At 38.0% G+C, this 24,697-nt stretch overlaps 1 protein-coding gene and 1 pseudogene across 1 annotated transcript; both read left to right on the top strand.

The window, feature by feature from the left end:
- Positions 1–7,893: 7,893 nt before the first annotated feature.
- Positions 7,894–24,612, top strand: SPRYD7 (SPRY domain containing 7). Its single transcript, XM_019447618.2, has 5 exons — positions 7,894–8,160; positions 8,749–8,865; positions 11,171–11,337; positions 18,356–18,458; positions 22,741–24,612. Exons 1-5 carry the CDS (start codon positions 8,055–8,057, stop codon positions 22,836–22,838), a joined length of 591 nt encoding a protein of 196 aa, XP_019303163.1. The 5' UTR covers positions 7,894–8,054; the 3' UTR covers positions 22,839–24,612.
- On the top strand, positions 14,710–14,818 carry LOC128776624 (U2 spliceosomal RNA; annotated as a pseudogene).
- Positions 24,613–24,697: the final 85 nt, after the last annotated feature.

Here is a 24,697-nt window from a genome sequence, read left to right as displayed (position 1 = left end):
TGACCATGTTTAAAATATGTACACAGGTATTTAAGAGATCTTGGTATCTGCTTTCTGACTGCTCATATTCAGATTAAACCAACCATGACTATTCTTAGTCAAACAAAACCTTTGTTATCTGAGTTACAAAGTGTTATGTAATTTTCAGTAAGGATGCCAAGACAATTCCATGGGGGAAAGAATGGCCCTTTAAAAAAATTTTTTTTGAAATGTTTATTTATTTTTGAGAGAGGGAGAGAGAGCGCAAGCAGGGGAGAGGCAGGGAGAGAGAGGGAGACGAAGGATCCAAAGCAGGCTCAGTGCTGACAGCAGAGAGCCTGATGTGGGGTTTGAACCCACAAACTGGGAGATCATGACCTGAGCTGAAGTTGGATACTCAAAGGACCAAGCCACCCAGGTGCCCCAAGAATGGCCTTTTTAACATGTAGTGCAGGGACATCTGCATGTCTGTGAAAAAAAAAAAAAAAAATGAATACCTACTTTACATCATACGGAAAAATTAACTTAGAATGTCTCAAAGACCTAAAGTAGGAGCTGAAATAATACAACTCTTAGAAAAAACATAGGAGTAAATCTTTCTGACCTTGGATTAGGTAATGGTTTCTTAGATATAACACCAAAGCACAGTGACAAAAGAAAAACTGGATAAATTGGGATTCATAAAATTAATTTCTGTGCTTTAAAGGACACCATGAAGAATGTGAAAAGACAACCTACAGAGTGGGAGAAGTTTTTTGCAAGTTATATAATCTGGTAAGAGACTTGTACCCAGGTTATATAAGAACTTATACAACTCAAGAACAAAAAGATAAATAAACCCAATTTAAAAATGGGCAAAGGATCTGAATAGAATTACTCCGAGGAAGATATGCAAATCACCAATAAACATGTGAAAAGAAGCTCAACATCACTGATCATTAAGGAAATGCAAATCAAAACTACAGTGAGGGGCGCCTGGGTGGCTCAGTCGGTTAAGTGGCTGCCTTGAGCTCAGCTCATGATCTCATGGTTCATAAGTTTGAGCACCACGTCAGGCTCTGTGCTGACAGCCTGCTTCAGATTCTGTGTCTCCCTCTCTCTCTGCCCCCTTCCGCTCATGTTCTGTCTCTGTCTCTCAAAAATAATTAAACATTGAAAACAACAACAACAACAACAACACTATAGTGAGATGCTATTTCAGACCTAACAGGACAGCTAAAATAAAAAGGACAGACAATAACGAGTCCTGGTGAGGATGTGGAGAAGTTGTACATTGCTGGGATTGTAAATTGATGTAGCCACTTTGCAAAAACAGTTCGGCAGTTATTCAACCTTCAAATGTAGAGTCACCATATGATCCAGTAATTCCTTTCCTAGGTATATGACCAAGAACATTTAAGCACACGTTCACTAAAAAACCTGTACACAAATGTTCCTAACAGTATTATTCATAATAGTCAAGAGATGGAAACAACCCAAATGTTCATTGACTGATGCACGAATAAACAAAACATGGCACATTTACTACAGTGGAATACGTACTATTTGACCACAAAAAAGGAATGAAGGACTGACACAGGCTACAACGTGGGTGAACTTTGAAAACATCATGCTAAGTGAAAAAATCCACACAAAAAGGCCACAACTGTATGATTCCACTTATATGAAATGTCCCAAATAGGCAAATTCCTGGAGTCAGAAAGTAGATTAATGATGGCCAAGGGCCAGGTGGCAGCAGAATGGGGAGTGACTGCTAAGGGGTATGTGGTTTCTTTTTGAGGTGAAGGCGATGGTCACACAATTCTGTAGATAAACTAAAAAACTTTGACTTACACACTTTAAAAGGTTGAAATTTATCATATGTGATAAATCTCAATAAAGCTTTTATTATTTTTAAATTCTGTATAGGGGCGCCTGGGTGGCTCAGTCGGTTAAGCGGCCGACTTCGGCTCAGGTCATGATCTCGCGGTCCGTGAGTTCGAGCCCCACGTCGGGTGCTGTGCTGACAGCTCAGAGCCTGGAGGCTGTTTCAGATTCTGTGTCTCCCTCTCTCTGACCCTCCCCCGTTCATGCTCTGTCTCAAAAATAAATAAACGTTAAAAAAAATTTTTTTAGATAAATAAATTCTGTATATAGATTTCTTTTCTACAGCAACCTTAGTGCATTTAATGTAGAAATCTATTTCTAAGAATTCAGTTTACATACTGCTTTCTGGGTTTTAGATGAAGTGTGATTATAATATCTGTATTTATTTTAGGGGCTTTATTCATTTGCTGTTCTTAGGAACATTTACAGGGTGCCGATGAATTAAGAACATATAAAATGGGATTTTACCTTTTTTTGTGAAATTTTAGGAAAATTCAAGTATCTTCTTAACTTTTTCTATTGCCTCCTTTCCAAAGCTTTGCATCTCTTTTTAGAGAGTATTTTAAGTATTTGGCATAAATTGAGATCTACATTAGACATGATACAAACAGGAAGTTTGAAAGAAGCCATATATAATAATTTTTAAAGCATTTGGTTAAATGTTTGGAATAGCCAAAGTGAGAGGGGGAAAAAAAGTATTTAATCATGCTCAATTCTTAGCAGTTCCATTTTCCTACACTGAAGTCCTGTTGGCAAACATAACCTTGGAGCTAGCTCACACTGCTTTCAAAGTCTTTTCTTTCACAGTGAGTTTTTTAAAAGTAGTTTTCAAATATTCCAGAGTTCTGTAAACTTTACCAACAATTTTAAGTAGTCTCACATTCCCTGTGACTCAGCTTACAGGATCTGCAAAGGTTAGAGGCCTAGGAGTTATGCCCCAAACTGAAACTAGGCCGACCCAGGACCACATCTACATTCATAGACACACATGTCTTAATGGATGGAAGTAAAACACGTCCTTCTCAATATAAAAATCAGGGTTCTGACAACACCTGCATTTGGAATATTCATGTGCAGGACCACTATTGAGAAAATAGGTTTGGAGGGATTGCAACTATAGGTAAAACCTTATAAAAAACACTACAAATTTTTCTACACTCACAAAAATAAAGCCATAGACACTGTGTGACATTGTGCATATCTTAAACTAATGTTAGGTACATTTTAACCAATAATTCATTTCCCTTCCTTGTTATAAGAAACATTTTGGGATCTTTCTCACAATTTCAATGAGATACTTATGATTTTGTTCTTTTGCAGATATTACATATAAGAAGTATTTTTTTCCTCTGTCTGATCCTCCTGCAAATGTCCAGTGCCTTTTGGTTTCATAATTTCGAGATGGTGACTTCTTGTTCCCCAGCCCTACTTCAGTCCCAAGACACAGAATCACTTCAATGTTTGAGATGCTTTGAGAAACCTTTATTTGAACTATTTGATCCAGCCAACTAAGTGTTTTTACAACCTACTTTCCATAATATCAGGCTATGTAGCCTTATCTTTGGCCATAGAAACTTTGCACAAAACACTTATCATCAGCTCCCTGACGACAAGTGAAGGTTTAGGTACCTTCTGTACTGCTAAACAAGGAGTGTCTTATCCTTCCTTAATTTCTTCTGGGAATGCAAAACCTACCCCAGTAGTACCTTTGCTTTGCTTCCTTTTTTTTTTTTTCTTTTCTTTATCCTAATATCTCTCCTAATTATTGCAGACATTGTACCTAGAATCTAAATTGGTAGGGAAAGTTTTGTGTAAGTACACAAGGACACCTGCACTTTTAGTAAGAGAAGCTAAGGTTGGGGAGAAATCACAAAACCCCCCTCAGTTCATGACAGCCTTCTCTCTCTTCTCCAGAAGGGAAGCAGATAAAGGCACAGTTCTTCCAGGTTGAAAGTTCCTGGCAAATCATGGGTTTTTAAAATAAATGTTTATTTATTTATTTTGAGAGAGAGAGAGAGAATGGGGGAGGGGCAGAGAGAGAAGGAGAGAAAGAATTCCAAGCAGGCTCTGCACTGTCAGCACAGAGCCCAACACAGAGCTGGATCCCATGAACCATACAATCATGACCTGAGCCGAAATCAAGAGTTGGATGCTTAATCGACTAAGCCACCTAGGTGCCCTGGCAAATCACATTTTTTATTTCCTGAGGTCTTATTTACAGAGCACTTGGCTTCTTTTCTTCCTTTTCAGTACTAAAAACTATTCTGATTTATCTTCTATTATTCTCCTTTTTCTATACCTCTATCCAATTCCTTTATTTTACCCCATCCTCTCTTTCCTTCTAATGCCAGAACTCTGTATTTTCCAAGTATCCAACATGTTTTAACTGTTTTAGCGATTCAAAGTACTAACTATCCTTTTCTTTGGATCATTTAGAGATACCCTATGAAAGACACTCTTCCTAAATGTTCCAATGTGTTGCTAACAAAGTGGAAGTGTTGCAGGAGAAGGTTCTCAATGTTTCTTGTTAATTTTTGGTTGTTGAATATAGGTAAGATACTTTATACTTTGGCAAATCCAGATTAAATGAGTGCAATTAATGTCAGCTGAATTTAAATGTCAGCTTGAGGTAAGGGAAGAGATGTAAACAAAAATTAGGAATTTATTCTTAAATGTAGCACCCTAGGGAGGCAGTTTGCAGAGTGGTTAAGAACTAAGACCCTAGAGCCAGACTGCCTGGGTTTGAGTGCAGCTTTATCCCTTACTGACTGTGTGACTTTGGGCACCTTTCTTATCTTTTCTGTGCCTCGGCTTCCTCATGTGTAAAGTGGAGGATGCTTTTACCTCATGGGGTTGTTACAAGGATTAAATTAGTTTATAAAAAGCATTTATTATTGCCCGGTAATAGTAAGCAAAACATAAATATTAGTTACGATGACTCAAAATTACAGTAATGAATAGATCAAGTCCCCAGAAATATTTTTAGTTTTTAGAAGTATGAGTTTTTGTAAGGTTTCTGATTTTTGAAAGATCACAAATGTGGTCTGGAGTACCCCAAGAAAAAAGTTTGGCTTACTAACTGATTAATGAGTTTTTAAAAAAGAAACCATTTTGTGTGACCCAGTACAGAGTGTAAAGTTCACTAACAGGAGATGTCTGGTTGGCATAAAAACCATTAAAGAAAATCCTGAGCATGATGTTAAACTCAACTCGGAAACACATGCTTTACATTATTGTCCTATCAGTTCTCAAGTTCCTGGCATATGTCGCTGAAGCAGACTTTTTTTTTTTTTTTTCAAGTAGTCATTCTCTCTTATTGCTTTTGACTTAGATAAACGACCTTCTAACTAACTATTGGGAAACTTTTTGTAGGCTTTATTTGTGATTGTTATTTAAAGTGATAGCTGTGAAAGACTGTCAAAATATCTTTAGCATTGTGCTTTTCAAAAAGAAAGGATAATTCCTTTGAAAATAATAATGAAAGGATAATCAAATCCCAGATATAAGAAGGATAAGGTCTGTGAGCTCATGGATGGCATTCATCTGCCAAGACAGGGAAGTCTGTTTTAGGAGCTAACTGGTTTTGCTTGCTTCATACTGCTGAGTCTACTTGAGTTGCTACATTGGGGGCAAAGTGCACTGGGCAGTGGCCCAGCATTTTACTCTTCCAGCCAGGAAAGACTATGGCAATTCTGCTTCTACAGTCATGGCCAATTCATGCCATCTAATAGTCTGGCTTGTCACTGAAGATGTGAGTAACTTGAATGGTCTAAATATTCGTTAAATATTTAATACAAGTACTACTTTTAATAATATTAATGAGGGGCACCTGTGTAGCTCAGTTGGTTAAGCGTCCCACTTGGGCTCAGGTCATGATCTCCTGGAGCTCGAGCCCCTCTGAGCTGTCAGCACAGAACCTGGAGCCTGCTTCAGATTCTGTGTCTTCATCGCTCTGTGCCCCTCCCCCGCTCATGCTGTGTGTGCGTGTGTGTGTGTGTGTCTGTGCGTGTGTGTCTCAAAAAATAAATATAAAAAATTAATAATATTAATGATATTATTAAAACATAATTGATAAATATTAATAAGATTTATGAATAAATATTTTACCTAATAACAACAGCTATTTTGTTATTGTCTATACGTGAATTATGGCAGCTTGTAGCCAATATGGAGTTTAATGAAACATACAAAAATAAAGTGCAAATCTGCATTTTGAATTGAAAGCACATTTAAAAGAATTTCAGCGTTTATTATTTTTTTTAAGAATTTCAGCATTTATTACAAGAGTTAGATCTTCATAATTTGAGAGGCAGCATGACCTGGTGGAGCAAATACAGGCTTAGGAGTCAGACTGATGGGCTTTGAATCCTACTTTGTTTATTTCCTAATTATCTGAGGCTACACCAGTTTTTTAATCCCTCTAATTCTATTTCTTCATATAGAGTGGGGACAATATCTACCCAGAAAACTTTCAAGAATTCAACTAGATACATACATGAAAGAGTGCCTACCTCAGGGAATGACATTCGACTCCCCCCTCCCCCCAACGGAAAGAGAACCGAACCCTAATTAAACCCTCAGAATAATGAGCAAGGTTTTCAGTAAAAGAAAAATTTCATGTGTAAAATGATTACCAAGAAAGTACTCTATAGGCAGTGAGAGTCTATCCTCAATCACTTTAATAATCACCTTTAGATATTAATTCTATGGTTAACTAAATCTCAAAGTATAGAATTTGGAGGTTTTCCCTATTGTAATGAAAAGATCATTTGTATAGACTGCAAAGAGACCCAGGACCCAGAAAAAATTCTCTTATTCCTTGGGAGGAAACAAACAAAAACAAAACAAAAAAAACTTCATTAAGGATATTTGCACTCAGGTCACTAAAAAGTTATGTATAGGAAACCATTACATATGAAATGGGCATCTTGCATCTGTTTCCCAGAGCCTGAACTTGGGTGAAGCCTCCACGTTGGAAACCATTTTGGGAATAAAGGTTTGAGCCCGGTTAATGCTAGAGGTCATTGAAGACCATCTCCAGGCACCAAGCTTATTTAACAATTTTTTAAAATACAGTTTATTTTATTATTTGTTTTGAGAGAGAGAGAGAGAGAGAGAGAGCGTGTGCACGTGCACGAAAAGGAGAGGGGCAACAAGACAGGGGGAGAAAGAATCCAAAGCAAGCTTTGCACTGTCACCGAGGAGCCCCATACCAGGTTTGAACCCACAAACCATGAGATCATGACCTGAGCCAAAATCAAGAGTAGGATGTTAAACCCACTGAGCCACCCAGGCACCCCTGTATTTAAAGATATGAAATCGACCAGGCACAGATGATGTAAGCAGGCAAGGAGATGACAGATGACCACCCTGTGGGCCTCCTACTTGGAAGCAGAAAGGGGCAGATGGTAGGAACCGAGGTCTTCCTTTGGGGGACCAGACATCCTCGCTCCCTCGGGAGTTCTCTTCACACTCCTAGAAACCCCCAATCCACGAAGAGGGTGAGCTTGGCAGAGGCCCATCAAGCGGTACCTCCCAGAGGTATCCTCCCTGGACGGCCTCCTGGGAGCCCCAACCGCATGGCATCAGGAGCCACGGGACGCGCTTCTCTGCACCTAAGCTTGCCGTGGGGGGATGGGAGTGTGTGGAAAACCTCAGCCTGAGCTTGCCGTGGGGGGATTGGAGTGTGTGGAAAACCTCGGGGCTTCCACTCCCCCAGCCTGACTTGATTCTGTCAATTCATCCCTAAAGGTAATGTCAAAGTTGGGGGGAACAGTTTTTAAAACGCAGCATCGGACGGTTGCAGACCAGGCGGAGAAGCCGACGCCTCGAGCATTGCTCAACATTAGAACTCAAACTTGAAGCCCCGCCGAGGAAAAAAACGACCCCGCGCGCAGGCGCACACCGTCCTCCGCCTGCTCGCCCGTCCCGCCCTCTGCCCCTGCTCCGCCTCCAGCCCCGCCCCCTTCTCGACCCCGCCCCTCCCCACGCGCAGATCCTCCGCATCTTCCGCACAGGCCGGCTTCACCTCTGCCTGCACTGCGCCCTCCCGGCGTGGGGCGTCGCTGTATCGGTCTGCGCGCTCGACACAGATACCTCCGGCGCTCGGGCAGGGGCGGGAGGCGGAGCGAAGGCGTAGGGGCGGTGTCACCGCGGGCTTGGGGCGGCCGGCGGCTAGCGGAGGCGGCCGAGTCGGTGGTCCTGGCGTGATGGCTGCCTCGGTGTTCTGCTGCTTGCGGTGCTGCAGGGACGGCGGGACGGGACACATCCCTCTGAAGGAGATGCCGGCGGTGCAGCTGGACACGCAGCACATGGGTAAGGGCCCTCCCTTCTCCAGACCCAACGGCCCACGCCGGGTGGGGCGCGGCGGGTCGGGGGCAGTGAGGGGTCGGAGGGACCACACGCCCACGCGCGGCCCTGCCTCTCCGGGCGCCGCCCTCCGCTCCCTGCTCTCAGTTGCTGCCCTCGACCCCATTTCGTCTCGCGGCGGACTCCACCTCGGCCCTGTTCTGTGTTCAAGGCTACGCAGCCCTGTCTGCCCCTGTCATCGGGAGGTGCTTGTGCGCACCTACCCATTTTCACGGGAATCTCGGAGCTGCCGCCTCCCGAGACTCGTCAGCTGTTCCCGGGTGAGGGGAGCGCCTCTGGTGCTCCGCCTACTGAGTTACTACTAAATTGCCCAAACAGGATTTGTAGCCGCAAATGAATATTAATATAAACAGTCTCAGGGGGAAAAAGGGGCGGGGGGAGAAGTAAAAATTGTTCTGAATTTATCAGCATTTCTAAATTTCAAAGTAAATATAGCATCACTGTTTTTTTGATTTGGAATTAAAAGTGAAAGAAAGTAACCTTGATTGCTGGATAAGAAAATAAAAAACTTCACACTGTGTATTTTTTATTTAGGAACAGATGTTGTCATTGTAAAAAATGGAAGAAGAATATGTGGAACAGGAGGTTGTTTAGCCAGTGCCCCTTTACATCAAAACAAAAGCTACTTTGAATTCAAAATCCAGTCCACAGGTCGGTATAATGGTCCTTTACTATTAAAAGTCCTAATTGTTGTAACTATTAAGAGCAGTTCTCGATATATGGAAAAGATTAATGAGGCAATAAAACACGAAACTTACTTGGAAGATCCTTTTTCCCACCCCTCGGGTGGTTCCAGTTAAATTACACTTTAGGTTCAGTTTTCTTATTTGTAAAATGGGATTACAGGAACTGTAATCCTGCTTCACATGAGTTATACCAATGAAAGTGTTTTAAAGACAGGGCACACAGGGTCAGTGTTAGGCACTAGCGTTATTAATGGGTACTAAATGTTTTCTTTGGTCAAGCATATAAGGTGTAGACTCTTGATGTTTTATCTTAGCATAAAATCAATCTTATGATCCGGTTTTTTTTCCTCTTAATTCTTGTTAAGATGCCCAAGTTCATTGTCTTCTGAAGCAATCAGCAAATTTAGAATTCTGATAGAAGGCTAATGTTTATACTTCTCATTAAAAACTTGCGGAGTTTCTTGAATCATACAACACTTCTGCTTGAGTATTATAATAATGATTAGATAACTTGTAGCCATATTGAATATGGGGAAATATATTTTCAAAACTTTATTACAAAAAATTGCTAGTGAAATATAGTATGAATAATGTAAGTATAAGTGTAGAATAGGAAAAGTAGAGGGAAGTAAATCATACTTTTACTCGACAAGCTTGAATGGTATAAAGCATCCTTCTGGAGCTTGTTTTCTAAATTAGTTCAAAATACTGATTTTGCTAAGTATATGAAATAAATATGAATCTGTCCTCCATTCTTTTATAAAATATCTCTGGCTACTAAAATCTTAAGTAAAACAATACCTTTTCTCAAGAAAAGCAAATGTTTTCTAGATCCTTGAATCCAGTACAAATTTTTATGTGGATTTTCTGTAAAGGATGACATCTTCAGTGACATCCCGAGAATACATTGTTGGAGTCTGTAAATTGATCTCGCAATGAAAGCCTGAGGCAGTTATGCCAAAATGTATCACAGCATGCACAGTTCTTTAGGGGTAAGGAGAGTAACCCTGCCTAGAACTGTTGTCCCATGAAATCAATATTATTACCTTCTGTTACTCTTAAAATTGTCCCACTCTGGAGAATAAATTGCATAGTCAGATTAGTTAGGAAGCCCAGACAGTGATATCCAGACATGCAACTTTTTGATAGTCTTGCTCAATTCAGAAAAATTAATCGATTGGCAACATGACCTTGAAACCTTCTTCCATTTATAGATTTTCTCCTAACTGATTTTGATAAAAACTGAGAAGGAAACAGTTTGAGACAAAATCCAGAGCTCTAGGTATTCTGTTTGGCTGCTTAAGGGGAGAGCTGCTTGCTTTAAAATCAGCTTAGACCAAAAGATTTTAAGCCCACTGACTTAAGGCACGGGTAAGAAAATGATTTTACACTTCATCCTTAATTTTCTCCTCTCCATAATTTTGACCAGGTCCTATATTATTTGTCACATATTATATAGATGTAAAAACTGAAGACTAATTTCCCACTTCTCCAAAGTAGTGCTTGACTGGAACCCTAGGCGTTTTAAATTCAACGTGTAGCTTTTTAAAAACATCTTTCAGAGAGTAGTGATGATGATAATAGCTAACATCTAAAAATACTCTGCTTCACTTAACCAATTGTGGGGGGAATACTTACATTGTTATAAGTGCTTTACTTGATTACCTTGCTATATCTTTTAATAACTTTTTGAAGTCCGTACTGTTAGAATCCCAAGTTCACAGGTGAGGAAGCAAAGAGAGGTTAAATAACTTGCCCCAGAGGACATAGCTAAGCCAAGGTTTAACCTCGTCCTTACAGCTTCAGGGCCCTCTCTTATCTCCTAGGCTGTACTCCATCTGTCGAGAATATAGGGTAGTTTGCAAACTACTGTTAAAAGATTTGTTTTTTTTTTGTTTTTTTTTTTGTTTTTTTAATTTTTTTAATGTTTATTTATTTTTGAGACAGAGAGAGACAGAGCATGAATGGGGGAGGGTCAGAGAGAGGGAGACACAGAATCTGAAACAGGCTCCAGGCTCTGAGCTGTCAGCACAGAGCCCGACGCGGGGCTCGAACTCATGGACCGCGAGATCATGACCTGAGCCGAAGTTGGCCGCTTAACCGACTAAGCCACCCAGGCGCCCCAAAAGATTTGTTTTTTAAAAAAATTAATAAAAAATAGTTTAGTGATAGCGTGCCATTTCTTTTAAAAACAATTTACACTCTCTTAAAAACAACCCCTTGTTTCACATTCTTCAGATTTTGGGGGCATTTAAACTATTATTTTTTAGGAATATGGGGTATTGGCGTCGCAACTCAGAAAGTTAACTTGAATCAGATTCCTCTTGGCCGAGATGCCCACAGTCTGGTGATGAGGAATGATGGAGCCCTATACCACAACAACGAGGAGAAAAATAGGCTGCCAGCAAACAGCCTCCCACAGGAGGGAGACGTGGTGGTGAGTTTTCTTGTGGAGTTGCTTTCCACTGTAAATTATTCAACTTGAACGGCTTTTAGCGTATATAGTTTTGCTTGGGAGTTTGTAGTTTGAATTCCGAAGCACTGGGATTAGATCTAATGAGGTACATGTTCCGGAGAAAGCACTCGATAAAGATGCTGCTGGCTAACCTAACTGCTCTCCTTTCTAGAGCTGCCACTGGCCAGGAAAATTAGTGTGAGCCCTTATTCCCATTCAGGGGAATTAATGACAGCTTGGCTCTTGATCAACATTTCCTGCTTCTCTCACATCAGAGAAATCTTCACCCACAATTTTAAAAGTTTGCTAACCTTCATATTAGAAAATATCAGGGGGGGACACCTGGGTCGCTCAGTAGGTTTCGCATCCAACTCTTTGTTGCCATCAGTTTCTTCCAGACTCTTGTTAATGTTGATCTTTTGGCTTCTTCCCATGAATCATGAATGTGTTTAGGCCATTTTGAGTGGTGAATCCTCGGGGCACCTGGGTGACTCAGTCAGCTAAGCGTCTGACTTCAGCTCAGGTCATGATCTCGCAGTCTGTGAGTCTGAGCCCTACATTGGGCTCTGTGCTGACAGCTCAGAGCCTGGAGCCCAATTCCGATTCTGTGTCTCTCACTGCCCCTCCCCCGCTCACACTCTCTCAAAAAAGAATAAATGTTTAAAAAAAATTTTTTTTAATAGAATGGTGAATCTTTTTCAGAAGGTTTTCAATTTACTTTGCCCAAGTCCTTCAGAGGAATCACTATCTATGGCAGCTGTAGCCTTACAAAATGTATTTCTTAAGTAATAAGACTTGAAATTACTCCTTCATCCATGGGCTACAGAATGGATGCTGTGTTAGCAGGCATGAAAACAGCATTAATCTCACGTACCTTGTCAATGAGCAGTGATATTTTGAAAGGAGCCTTTTGTTCTGAGCAGTGGGTCTCAACTGTGGGCTTAAAATATTCAGTAAACCATGTTGTAAATAGAAGTGCTGTTATCCAGGCTTTGTTGTCCCAGCTATAGAGCACACAGAGTAGATTTAGCATAACTCTTAAAGGCCCTAGGATTTTTGGAATGGTCAATGAGCATTGGCTTCAACTTAAAGTCACCAGCTGCATTAGCCCCCAACGGGAGAGTCAGCCTGTCCTTTGAAGCTTGAAGTCAGATACTGACTTCTCCTTTCTAGCTATGAAAGTCCTAAATGGCATCTTCTTGCAGTAGAAGGCTGTTTCATCTACACTGAAATCTGTTGTTTGGTGTAGCCGCCTTCACTAATTTTAGCTAGGTCTTCTGGACAACTTGCTGCAGCTTTTGCATGAGCACTTGCTGCTTCACCTTGCACTTTTATGTAATAGAAATGGCCTGTTTCCTTAAACCTCATGAACCAACTTCTGCTAGTTTCACACTTTTCTTCTGTCATTTCCCCACCTCTCTCAGCCTTCATAGAATTGAAGAGAGTTAGGGTCTTGCTCTGTATTAGGGTTTGGGTTAAGGGAGTATTATTATGGCTGATTTGATCTTCTAAGCAGGCACCACAAATTTCTCCATATCAGCAAGAAGGTGTTTCACTTTCTTATCACTTAGATAGTCACTGGAGTAGCACTTTTAATTTTCTTCAGGAACTTTCCTTCGCATCACCACATGGCAAAATTGGTGCGGAAGACCTAGCTTTTGGCCTATCTTGGCTCTCTACATGAGCTTAATCATTTCTGACTTTTGATTTAAAGTGAGAGACATGTGACTTCCTTTCCCTTGAACACTTAGGGGCCACTGTGGGGTTATTAATTGACCCAATTTCAATATCGTGTCTCAGGAAATAAGGATCCCAGAGGAGAAGGAGAGAGACTGGCAACAGCCGGTCAGTGGAGCAGTTAAAACCCACACGTTTATTGTTCAAGCTTTTGGTCTTATATGGGCGTGGTTTGTGGCACCCCAAAATCATTGTAATGATAACATCAAAGATCACTGAATGAAGATCACTGTTACATATAATAATGAAAAAGATTGAAATATTACAAGAATTACCAAAACGCGACCCAGACTTGAAGTGAGAAAATACTATTGGAAAAATGGCACTGATAGAGTTGCCCGACGCTTGGTTGATAGAAACCTTTAATCTGTAAAAAATGCAATATCTGCAAAGTGCAATAAAATAAAGTATGCCTATATTTAATTTGTTATGAACTTCTCTTAATTAAGAGCATTTTATTAGGAGTGTTGATCCTCATTAAACTTAATCTTATTAAACTTCTTCACTTTCAGAACTCTTCAAAGAACTGGACTCAAAATCCTAAGGTTTGATTGTAGAAAAGTTTTTTTGGAAAGCAGGGGATGGAAAGAGTTACATATTGTTAAGACTTCTCTTTTTATTCCCAACTAGATATATTTAAGTCATTACCAAAGCCACCCTCTTGAAAATGTAATCCAAAGATCCCTTTCTGTCTTTCCCAGTTATTTCTTTTTATATGCTATTATTGAAGAACTTTCTACACAGATTTCAGGCTTTTAGCTATTGATGAGGGACAGAGTCCTAGGATCTCCTTCAGCAAAGGTGCTTTTCTACATAGAACCTTGGGTTCGTGGCTCTGGTACCAAATTGAAAGGAATCTATACATAATGAAGGAAAGTTTCTAATAATAAGATGACACAGGGTAAATCCAGGTTATTGAATTAAAGAACTATACAGTATTCTGGTGAGAATGAAGACAAATGTGGAAAATAAGATTTTTTACCGGGGTCTGATCTTCCATCTCTTCTGCAATTTAAAAAGTATAAAGAACACTTAGTTTTTAAATGGGTAAATTATTGAAAGTGTTGTAGGAGTCAAAAGGCATAAACCATTTTTGAAATCTGCTTTTCCCTGTTCATCTTTTTGAATAGCTGGTTTTGTATTTGTAGATCATTGCCAGATGTCCATAATACAAAACACTCTTACTCAAATGGATATTTCTTGAAAGAGAATCTTGAAGTCAGGTTGAGGCTATCAAGCTGTTTACGCTAAGATGAAATTCAAACATAAGCAAGGATAATCAGTAACAAATGTTTTTCTTTGTTGATGTATTGAACTACTGTGTGCTATTCTTGCCTTCCTATCTCATTCATTGAAATGACTGATACCACAAACTGACAGATTTAAGAATGTCATTTTTAGTCTGTCAGCATTATTAAATTAGACTTTGAGTTTTTGTACCCATCCTGATAAAAGGAGAACCTTAAAAAGGTGAAATATATGAAGAATCAAGAAAAGTAAAACATCACCCTACCATATTACCTTTATCTTCCTAGTTCAAACATTTGAGAAAAAATTTCACCAAATTGCTGACAGTGGCATAGGAAAAGTAGAAATGATTATAAGACAGAAAAAACAATTGCTTCTTAGCCTTTTGGCCAAGATCAAGTGTAGTTTGTTCTTATCAGTTTAGTATAAGACAGGAAAAACATTTTCATATGTGTAGAATTTAAGTCGTATACCATTCTCTGAGGAGAAATCAAGAAAGATAAGCTTTCAACATCTGACCAAATGATTATATTCATACAATAATCATATAATACCCATAGGGCCTCCCACAGCACTAGGAAACATACCTGGCTTAAGCTTACTTTTTTCCTTCTATATGTAGTTTTGAAAAGTGCAAATTATATTCTAAAATTGCATTATTTCAGTTTAATTTCAGAGAAGTTTTTTTTGGGGGGCGGAATTTGAGCCTTTTGTTTATTTATTGTGTGTGTATGTGTGTTTATTTTTTTAATTTACATCCAAATTAGCATATGGTGCAACAGTGATTTCAGGAGTAGATTCCTTAATGCCCTTACCCATTTAGCCCATCCCCCCTCCCACAGCCCCTCCAGTAACCCTCTGTTTGTTCTCCATATTTAAGTCTCTTATATTTTGTCCCCTCCCTGTTTTTATATTTTCCCTTCCTTTATGTTCATCTGTTCTGTGTCTTAAAGTCCTCATATGAGTGAAGTCATATGATATTTGTCTTTCTCTGACTAATTTCGCTTAGCATAATACCCTCTAGTTCCATCCACATAGTTGCAAATGGCAAGATTTCATTCTTTTTGATTGCCGAGTGATACTCCATTGTATATATATACCACATCTTCTTTATCCATTCATCCACCGATGGACATTTGGGCTGTTTCCATACTTTGGCTATTGTTGATAGTGCTGCTATAAACATGGGGGTGCATGTGCCCCTTCGAAACAGCACATCTGTATCCCTTGGATACATGCCTAGTAGTGCAATTTCTGGGTCGTAGGGTAGTTCTATTTTTAGTTTTTTGAGGAACCTCCATAGTGTTTTCCAGAGTAGCTGCACCAGCTTGCATTCCCACCAACAGTGCAAAGACATCCTCTCTCTCTGCATCTTTGCCAACATCTTTTGTTGCCTGAATTGTTAATGTTAGCCATTCTGACAGGTGTGAGGTGGTATCTCATTGTGGTTTCGATTTGTATTTCCCTGATGATAAGTGATGTTGAGCATTTTTTCATGTGTCAGCCATCTGGATGTCTTCTTTGCAGAAGTGTTTGTTCATGTCTTTTGCCCATTTCTTCACTGGACTATTTGTTTTTTGGGTGTTGAGTTTGAGAAGTTCTTTATAGATTTTGGATACTGACCCTTTATCTGATAGGTTGTTTGCAAATATCTTCTCCCATTCTGTCGGTTGCCTTTTAGTTTTGCTGATTGTTTCCTTCGGTGTGCAGAAGCTTTTTATTTTGATGAGGTCCCAGTTTCAGAGAAGTTTTATAACCATTCTATGTAATAATAATAATATTACTAATAATAGCAAATGCTTTTCTCTAGAATTTATTATAGGCCTGGCACTGTTCTAAATGCCTGGCAGGGTTTAAATTTTTTAATCCTCATAATGACTCTATAACATAGATGGTATTATTATCACCATTTTACAGATTAGGGGGAAGTTAAGTAACTTCTTGTATGGAGGGATCCCAGGATTATTATACAGGCAGCTTAATTTCAGAGTCCGTTCACTGAACATGCAAACAATTATTGATAAATGCATAAAACATGTCAGATTTTTTGGTATCATTATGGTGGAATCAGACCTAGTTTCTAGATCATAAAAAGGACAGATTAAATTAGAAATAGTTGGAACTAAACCCTGCCAGTAGGAGTTGGGGGTTCTCATATCCTTTCTCACTTCTTTCTTTGGTATTGGGACCTTACCATTATGCTGCAGGTTTGGGCTTTAAAATTTGGTTGCTGGCAGTATATGCTGCCACCAGGTGGTGAAGGGTGCCTAGATTACAGGCCTGATGTCCCGTAAGGTAGTCCTCTAAAGAGAGGACACATTGTTTTTATGTAATTTTGTTTTTGTTTTTTGAATGAAGAAAGGCCTCTTCATTACAGAAACTAATCCCAGCTATCATTTAACTTTATAATTATATTTAAATACATAAACTGAAATGAAACAAAGACTGCAAAAACTGTCTCTCTCAATATTTTGTAACTTAATAAATTATTATTTAACCGTGGCTTTGCTAAGGTTTGAGGAGAATCTTTTATAGCACTTAACACACTGACTCATCTGGACCTTTGTTGTTTTAACTGGAAAGTGAGGGAAGTTAAGACTAGATCATGTGTCAGATCTTTTTCTACCTCTAAAATATATCCATAGTCAGGGGGTGCCTGGGTGGCTCAGTCGGTTGGGCGTCCGACTTCAGCTCAGGTCGTGATCTCACGGTTTGTGAGTTCAAACCCCGCATCGGACTCTGTGCTGACAGCTCAGAGCCTGGAGCCTGCTTTGGATTCTGTGTGTGTCTCTCTCTCTGCCCCTCCCCTGCTCATGCTCTGTCTCTATCTTTCAATAATGAATAAACGACAAAAAAATTTAAAAAATAAAAAAAAATAATAAAATAAAATATATCCACAGTCAGAATTCCTTGGAGCAGTTGCTTGTTGGTCTGATGATGATTTTTCTACTGAAAGAACTGTCTACTTAATTCTTCAAAGAAAAGCTGTCTTTCTGTCATCAGGTAGTAACTATGACATTAAGTTTTAAAGAGAGGTAGTATGGCATGGCAAGTAGGGTATTCTGAGGCCATACTGCGTGGGTTTTAATCCCAGCTCTGCCACCTCCTAACTCTCTAACCTTATGTAAGTTATTTAACCTTTTTGTGCCTTACCTATTTCATCTATAAAATGGGGATGATAATAATAATACCCATCTTGTTGTGAGGATCAAATGATTAAACATGAAGTACTTAGAACAGTGCTTGGTAGATAATACAGGCTTTTTAAGTGTTTTCCAGCATTTTAATGTATGTATTAATAATAATTGTTAGTATTCATCGTGACTTTTGTACCATCAATAATGTATAGATACACAGAGTGATCTATTTTTATTCTACTTTTTTTTCTTAGTCTTTTGAGCTGTTGTTTTTCTGTTTTTAGCTGGGTACTAACTACCAGTTATAGTCCATTGTAAGCACTAGCTTCACTTTGGTAATACATTTTGACATATACGAGAGCAAGGTAAACAGATATGGAAATGTATTTCTTTTCAGAAATAAGTTGAAGACACTTCTTCACAACTTGAGAACAGTGACAGGTAGTAAGCCCTAATGCTAAAAACCTCATTGTTTTCCCCCCTTAAGATCAAATTCTATAGAGAGAGAGCAGTGTTTTCTCTATGAGTTTTCAAGGCCTCTCTGTGCATGGTAGGCAGTACTTATATCATCTTAATATTCAGAATATAAAATGCAGATTATCTGAATATAATAACTCAGACTCCAAATTTTTCCTCATTTGTTTTACCTCTGATGTGAACTCTTGGGACTTTACATGACTTTGCCCCCACATAATCACCACTAATTTTTTTTAGCTCAGTTCAAGTAGAACTCTACCAAATTGTAAACCCTTAATGAAAGCTATTGTGACACCTTACTTTAATTTTTTCCATGCTTCCCAGTAGTGCTTTTTGACTATTTAGGCTTTTTTATTGGAACATTTATATTTTTACTTTTTAACATTTTTTTTCCTTCCTAGGGTATTACATATGACCATGTAGAATTAAATGTATATTTGAATGGAAAAAATATGCATTGTCCAGCATCAGGTATACGAGGGACAGTGTATCCGGTTGTTTATGGTAAGCTAAAATATTTCTAAATATTATTATATATGTTAACTTTTACTCGACATTTTCCTTAACTTAATAACTGTCATTCAAAAATCTGGACAAGTTGGGGTGCCTGCGTGGCTCATTTGGTTGAGTGTCCAACTCTTGATTTAAGCTCAGGTCATGATCTCACTGTTCATGAGTTCGAATCTCACTTTGGGCTCCGTGCTGACAGTGCAGAGCCTACTTGTGATTCTCTCTCTCTCTGCCCCTTTCTCTGCCCCTTTCTCTGCCCCTCTCTGGCTCTCTCTCTCTCAAAATAAATAAATAAACTTAAAAAAAAATCTGGACAAGTTAATAAGGACCTTTTTTTTATGAAATGTACTGAGTAGGATACTATAATCCCACTTTGCAGTACTAAGGAAGCTTTTTATTCCCCATGTATTATAAAACTGCCCACAACATTTATATAATTAAATATATAATAACCATATTCCCTTTTTGAATCATGTATTCATATATTCTAGAACATTCCAAAAAGCTTTACTGAATTTACAAAGCTCTTTCTGCCAGTTATTAGGGAGATTTAGGTTACCAAGAAATGTAATTGTAAAGAATATTGTGGAACTATAGATAGGAATTTTATGTAGATTGACCATTAGTCACCTTTGTAAAATTACCTAAATGTTAAAACTCTTTTGAGAGAGAGAGAAAGTTGTGACTTTGAATAGTGTTGATATGTATGTATTATAATTTCTGTACAAGTATATCCCTTCAAGAATTGGGTTACTTAAGAGATGACTCTATACCATTTAATTACTTTAATTTTTATTACAGAAAATTTCAAACGTGTAGAAGTAAAATAGTATAATGAAAGCTCATGTACCCATCACCCAGCTTCAAACAATTATCAACTTGGAGCCAGTAACGCTTCATCTACCCCCTAATACTGATACTCCTCCTGTTTTTCACCTTCCCTCCTTGGATTATTTTGAAGTAAATGTCAGATGTTATATATCATTTTATTCATAAATATTTAGTATGTATCTCTAAAAAGGAAGGTGTCTCTCTTTATAGAAAATAACAAACATAAGCACAGTGCCTTTGTCACTATTCTGCTTTATTTTTTATGTTCCCAACTTTAAAGCAACAAGTATCTGATTTTTCTGCCTGTGGTTTTAGTAGATCTAAAAGTATTTTCTCATTTAATTACTTTAAATTTTTAGATTTGAGCTATAATAAAAACTAATTACTAATTTTTATAGTAATTTATTAGAAAGGTAGCAGTGTTAGTGATGACAGACTGGGACATCAGAAAAGTATTCAAATAGCAAATGTAAATATTTAATAATAGGATAATAATAACCAAAGCCTATGCTTTACTTTTTTTTAACTTTTTTTTTCTTTAATGTTTATTTATTTTTGAGAGAGAGAGAGAGAGAGACAGACAGAGTGTGAACAGGGGAGGGGCAGGGAGAGAGGGAGACACAGAATCTGAAGCAGGCTCCAGGCTCTGAGCTGTCAGCACAGAGCCTGACACGGGGCTCGAACCCACGGACCGACCGTGAGACCATGACCTGAGCCGAAGTCGGACGCTCAACCGACTGAGCCACCCAGGCACCCCATATGCTTTACTTTTTAGTTAAGGTTTTCATTAGTCTTCTTTTCTCCTAAAAATTACTTTCCAGTGATTTTACCTTCTCTGTCTTTGCATGTAAAAGTGTATTTTTAAGTCTGATTTCAGTTAGTTTCCTTGCCATATTGCGCAAGCCTAAAAGCATTTCCTTTATTTACTTAAATAATTGGAAATGTAGCTTAATATTCTAAAAAACTGAGTCTGAAATAAATATCAGTAGAATGAATTACACAAATGAGTTTAGCAAATAAAATTTTTATTCCAAATTATTTCTTTGATTCAGCATAATTTTTAATGTAGTAAAGTTATAGATAGTAAATAATGTATATTTTATAAATTGACATTAGTAAATTAGTCAAATTAAGCCAAATATTTTAATAGTTTGTTACTATCACAGATAAAAATAAAACTTAAGGGGCACCTGGCTGGCTCAGTTGGTAGAGGATCGAACTCTTAATCTCACGGTCGTGAGTTTGAGTCCCATGTTGGGTATAGAGATTACTTAAAAATAAATAAATATGGGGCGTCTGGGTGGCTCAGTCGGTTAAGCGTCCAGCTTCAGCTCAGGTCATGATCTTACAGTTCGTGGGTTCGAGCCCCGCATCGGGCTCAGAGCCTGGAGCCTGTTTCTGATACTGTGTCTCCCTTTCTCTCTGCCCCTCCCCTGCTCACGCTCTGTCTCTCTCTGGCTCTCAAAAATAACTAACTAACTAACTTAAATTCCTTTATCCTTTATCCCTCCTTCCCATCTCTAAACCTAGATCCATCCAGTCATTCATTTTGTCAGCTCTTAACACAGAGCTTACGGAGAGGAAAAAAACATGTCACACTCAAAAAGAGTGTCATTACAAAGTTATGACTTCCAGCCTAAGCTGTCAACGTTTTTTGACAATTCTTTTACATTCTGTACATTGACTATGCTTCTTGAATTCCCTCCTCATTCTCCACAGATGACCTTATCTTTAACTTTATAAAGAATGAGGCTATTAATGGTGCACTCCACCTTCCCAGCCTTACCCTCCTAAAGCTTTTCTGGATCAGATCCAATCTTGCCTTCTTTCTGTCCCATCTTAGGCGAAGTGGTATGCTTCATGTTAAATAAACAGTGTATAGTCTGGATTTCAAACTCCCCAACTCTGGGACTTCACTTTGTCAGTTGTTTCACTTATATCTCCTGTCAGGAACCTCTCTCTTCAATGCCTATGAAAATTCTGAGTCATCCTTATCCCCCAAAACCCTTCCTAAATTCGTATCCCTCATTAGCCCTCTATTTACCCTGCTTTATATGGCTTCATTTCTACGCCATATGCTGTATCATTCAGTAGTTCTTCAGCCCTGTCTGACTGCCTTCAGCACCACTTCACTGAAACCACCCTTGTTAAAATCTCTAGTGGCTTCATGAATGTCAAATTCAGTACTTAACTTTTTCCTGCATTTATTATGAAATACAAATAGTTTAGTAATGTGCGTTAATCATATTTCTGTAGTTTAACAAGTAGCCATGAAGTGAACATTCATATTATTACCACAGTCAACATCATGAGTATATTCATCCCTCCTAAAAGTTTCCTTCTGTTCCTTTATAATCCCTCCTGCTCGCCTCTCCCACCCCAGCCCCAACCAAGCAATGCCCTGATCTACTTTCTGTCACCACCGATTATCTGAATCGTAAGTTTGTATTATTCTTTTTTTCTCTGGCTTATCTCAGCATAATTATTTTGAGATTGATCTACATGGTAGCACGTATCAATAATTCATTCATTTTAGTTGCCAAGTAGTATATATGGTTCATTGTGTGCTTATATCACAATTTGTTTTTCTCTTCCCCTGTTAATGGATATTTAGGTTTTTTCCAGTTTGGGGCCATTACAAATAAAGCTGCTAGGATCAACATTCATGTACAAGTCTTTGTGTGGATATATACATTTATTTCTCTTTGGTAAATGCTGGCAAAAACATGTAGAAGGGCGCCTGGGTGGCTTAGGCAGTTAAGTGTCCAACTCTTGATTTCTTCTCAGGTCATGATCTCATGGTTCATGAGATCAAGCCTCATGTTGGGCTATGCACGGACAGCATGGAGCCTACTTGGGATTCTCTCTCTCCCTCTCTCCCTGCTCCTCCCTGACTTACACTCTTTTTCTCTCTCAAAATAAATAAACATTAAAAAAAAATGTAGAAGCTGAATAAGGACTGCAGTCTAGTTAACAGTACTGTATTGATGTCAGTTTTCTGGTCTTGAGATCATACTGTAGTTATGAGCCTATTACCATTAGAGGAAGCTGGATGAAGGGTACATAGAACTCTTACTATTTTTGCAACTTTTTTGAATCTATAATTACTTCAAAATAAAACAATTTTTAAAAAGTAATAATACATTTTAATGTATAAAATTAAGAAAATACAGGTAGGCAAATAAGGAAAAAGTTAAGTACTCTTATTCACACTACCTAATTATTAGTAATATTTTGATATATATCCTTTCATTGTTTTTGATAGATTTGGTTTTACATTGTGGTTATTTTTATCAAGTAGGATTATGTTTTGTAACCTGGACAGCAGATGTATTTATTCTTTTTGCCTGTTAACACTATGATATTATAAAGACAGTTTATTTTATAATTGTGTATTCTTTCTAATTAAGGTTTCTAATTTCTTTCTTTCTTTTTCTGTCTCTAGTTGATGACAGTGCAATTTTGGATTGCCAGTTCAGTGAATTTTATCACACTCCTCCACCTGGTTTTGAAAAAATATTATTTGAACAGCAGATCTTCTGAGTGTATTTGTTTTTGAAACTTGTGTTTCTGCACTTTTAAAAGTGTTTACCATTTAATAAAGCTTTACCTGACCTGTAGATGAAAATATATTCTTAAAAATATGCTTGTTAATGTTGCTTAAGGAACCAGTGTATTCAAGATACCATCTGGAAGTTGTGATTTAAAATACTTCTGTTTTGTGAGATGAAATCTGCATTTTGGACAGTTTATTTAATTGTTATTTAAATAAATATAACTGTGGGTTTGATTAACAGTATTAAGTAGAAATATGTATATAGATATTTAAAAGGGAATCTTTCTTACGTAAAGTATTTGTTTTTATAATAGAGATGTAGAATTGGGTGGGTTTTTCTCATTCTGAAATTTAGACCTCATTATTTTAAGTCTGCAGTCTAATAATTTTGTGTCTCAGTGTTCTTTTTTATACAGAGGATAACAAAGTGACAGAAAATATATCATTGGGAACTTCTTTTTTGGTGATTTATTTACTGTAAAACGTACCACTTTTCTTAAACTTTAAATTGTTTATTTTGTTTGTATGTCATTGCTTTTGATTTGCTTTGTGAAAGGAGATAAATGTTTCGGTAACTGTCAGAGCATTTTGTTGAAGACCATCATGCTGTGTTACTTCAGTACCAGAGTAAGTAGTGGTTGATTGGTGATGTAGTATACACTGGCAGACAGTTAGAATAGTATGCTGCTTTAAACTTAAATATAATGAGATTATTCTTTTAAGGACTTTTATTTAAATATGTGTTTTTCTGTAAGGAATAATAAAATAATAGTAATTAAGGAATATTTAGTACTATACTAAATACATGTTCTTCCTGTTTTGTTAAGTATACATTAAATTCACTTCATCCTTGATTATTTCAGAAGTTCAGAGATCAGTGAATCCTCTCTGTGACCTTGAGCCTTTGCCAAGTCTTCAGTTAAGATTCCTTTAATGCTCTACTAACCTGAATTAATCACTGTACTCAGTGATGGGTACAGTTTCCTTTTCTAGAGAGCATGCCGAGGATGTGTACATTTCCCTCCTTTGGCAACAAGTACAAAGTGTGTTGTGCTCGAAAAACATGGGCATTAGAATCAGAGATCTGAACTGATCTAATCCCATTACCTCCTCAGCTGAGTTCCTTAGCTTCCCTGAGCTCAGGTTCCCCATTTATAAAAGGGATACTCATACTTGCTTGATAAGATTCTGTAACTAATTAAGCTAATATCTGAAAAACATCTGAATCATCATAGGCACTTAGTAAATGTAGCTTCCTTGTTGACTCTTAAGAAGTGGTTTTCATAGTGTTCTCAGACATCAGCACCGCCTGGGAACTTTATAGAAATGCACATTCTCAGGCCCTGCCCCAGACCTACTGAATCAGAAACTGCCAGGAACAGCACCCAGGAATCTATGTTTGAATAAGCCTTTCAGGCGATTCTAATACATGCTAAAGTTTGAGAACCACTGCTCAGGAGAGAATGATTTCCTACTATAAAATTTCTAAAGATTTAAGGCTATTTTTGACCCATAGGCAAGAGAATCCTACACAGTGTTTATTGTTTGTTTGGTAGATAAAAATGTGACAATATGCTTTGAAAACATAAATATACTTAAGTAAATTTATATACAACCTAAATTTACCTCTGAAGATACAGAATTGAACTAACTATATTATTTATGCATTTTTGTCTGATGTTCTGTCTTAATTTGTAAAGAACATGGTTACTTTGAAAAGCAAATTAAAATGACTACTGTTTGCTGTCTTTATTAATGTTATCTACCTCTTAGTTATTTTTTTTAAAAAGCCAACCTTTTTTTAATCATATTTTTTTCTCAAGGCTATCTTTTCTGCCTCTAGTCA

The sequence above is a fragment of the Panthera pardus genome, unplaced genomic scaffold, assembly GCF_024362965.1.
Source record: "Panthera pardus isolate Hobbes unplaced genomic scaffold, ASM2436296v1 HiC_scaffold_1, whole genome shotgun sequence".
Classification (NCBI taxonomy): domain Eukaryota; kingdom Metazoa; phylum Chordata; class Mammalia; order Carnivora; family Felidae; genus Panthera; species Panthera pardus.
Note: the sequence above shows the minus strand (reverse complement) of the source record. Positions and strands in the feature narration are given on the sequence as shown.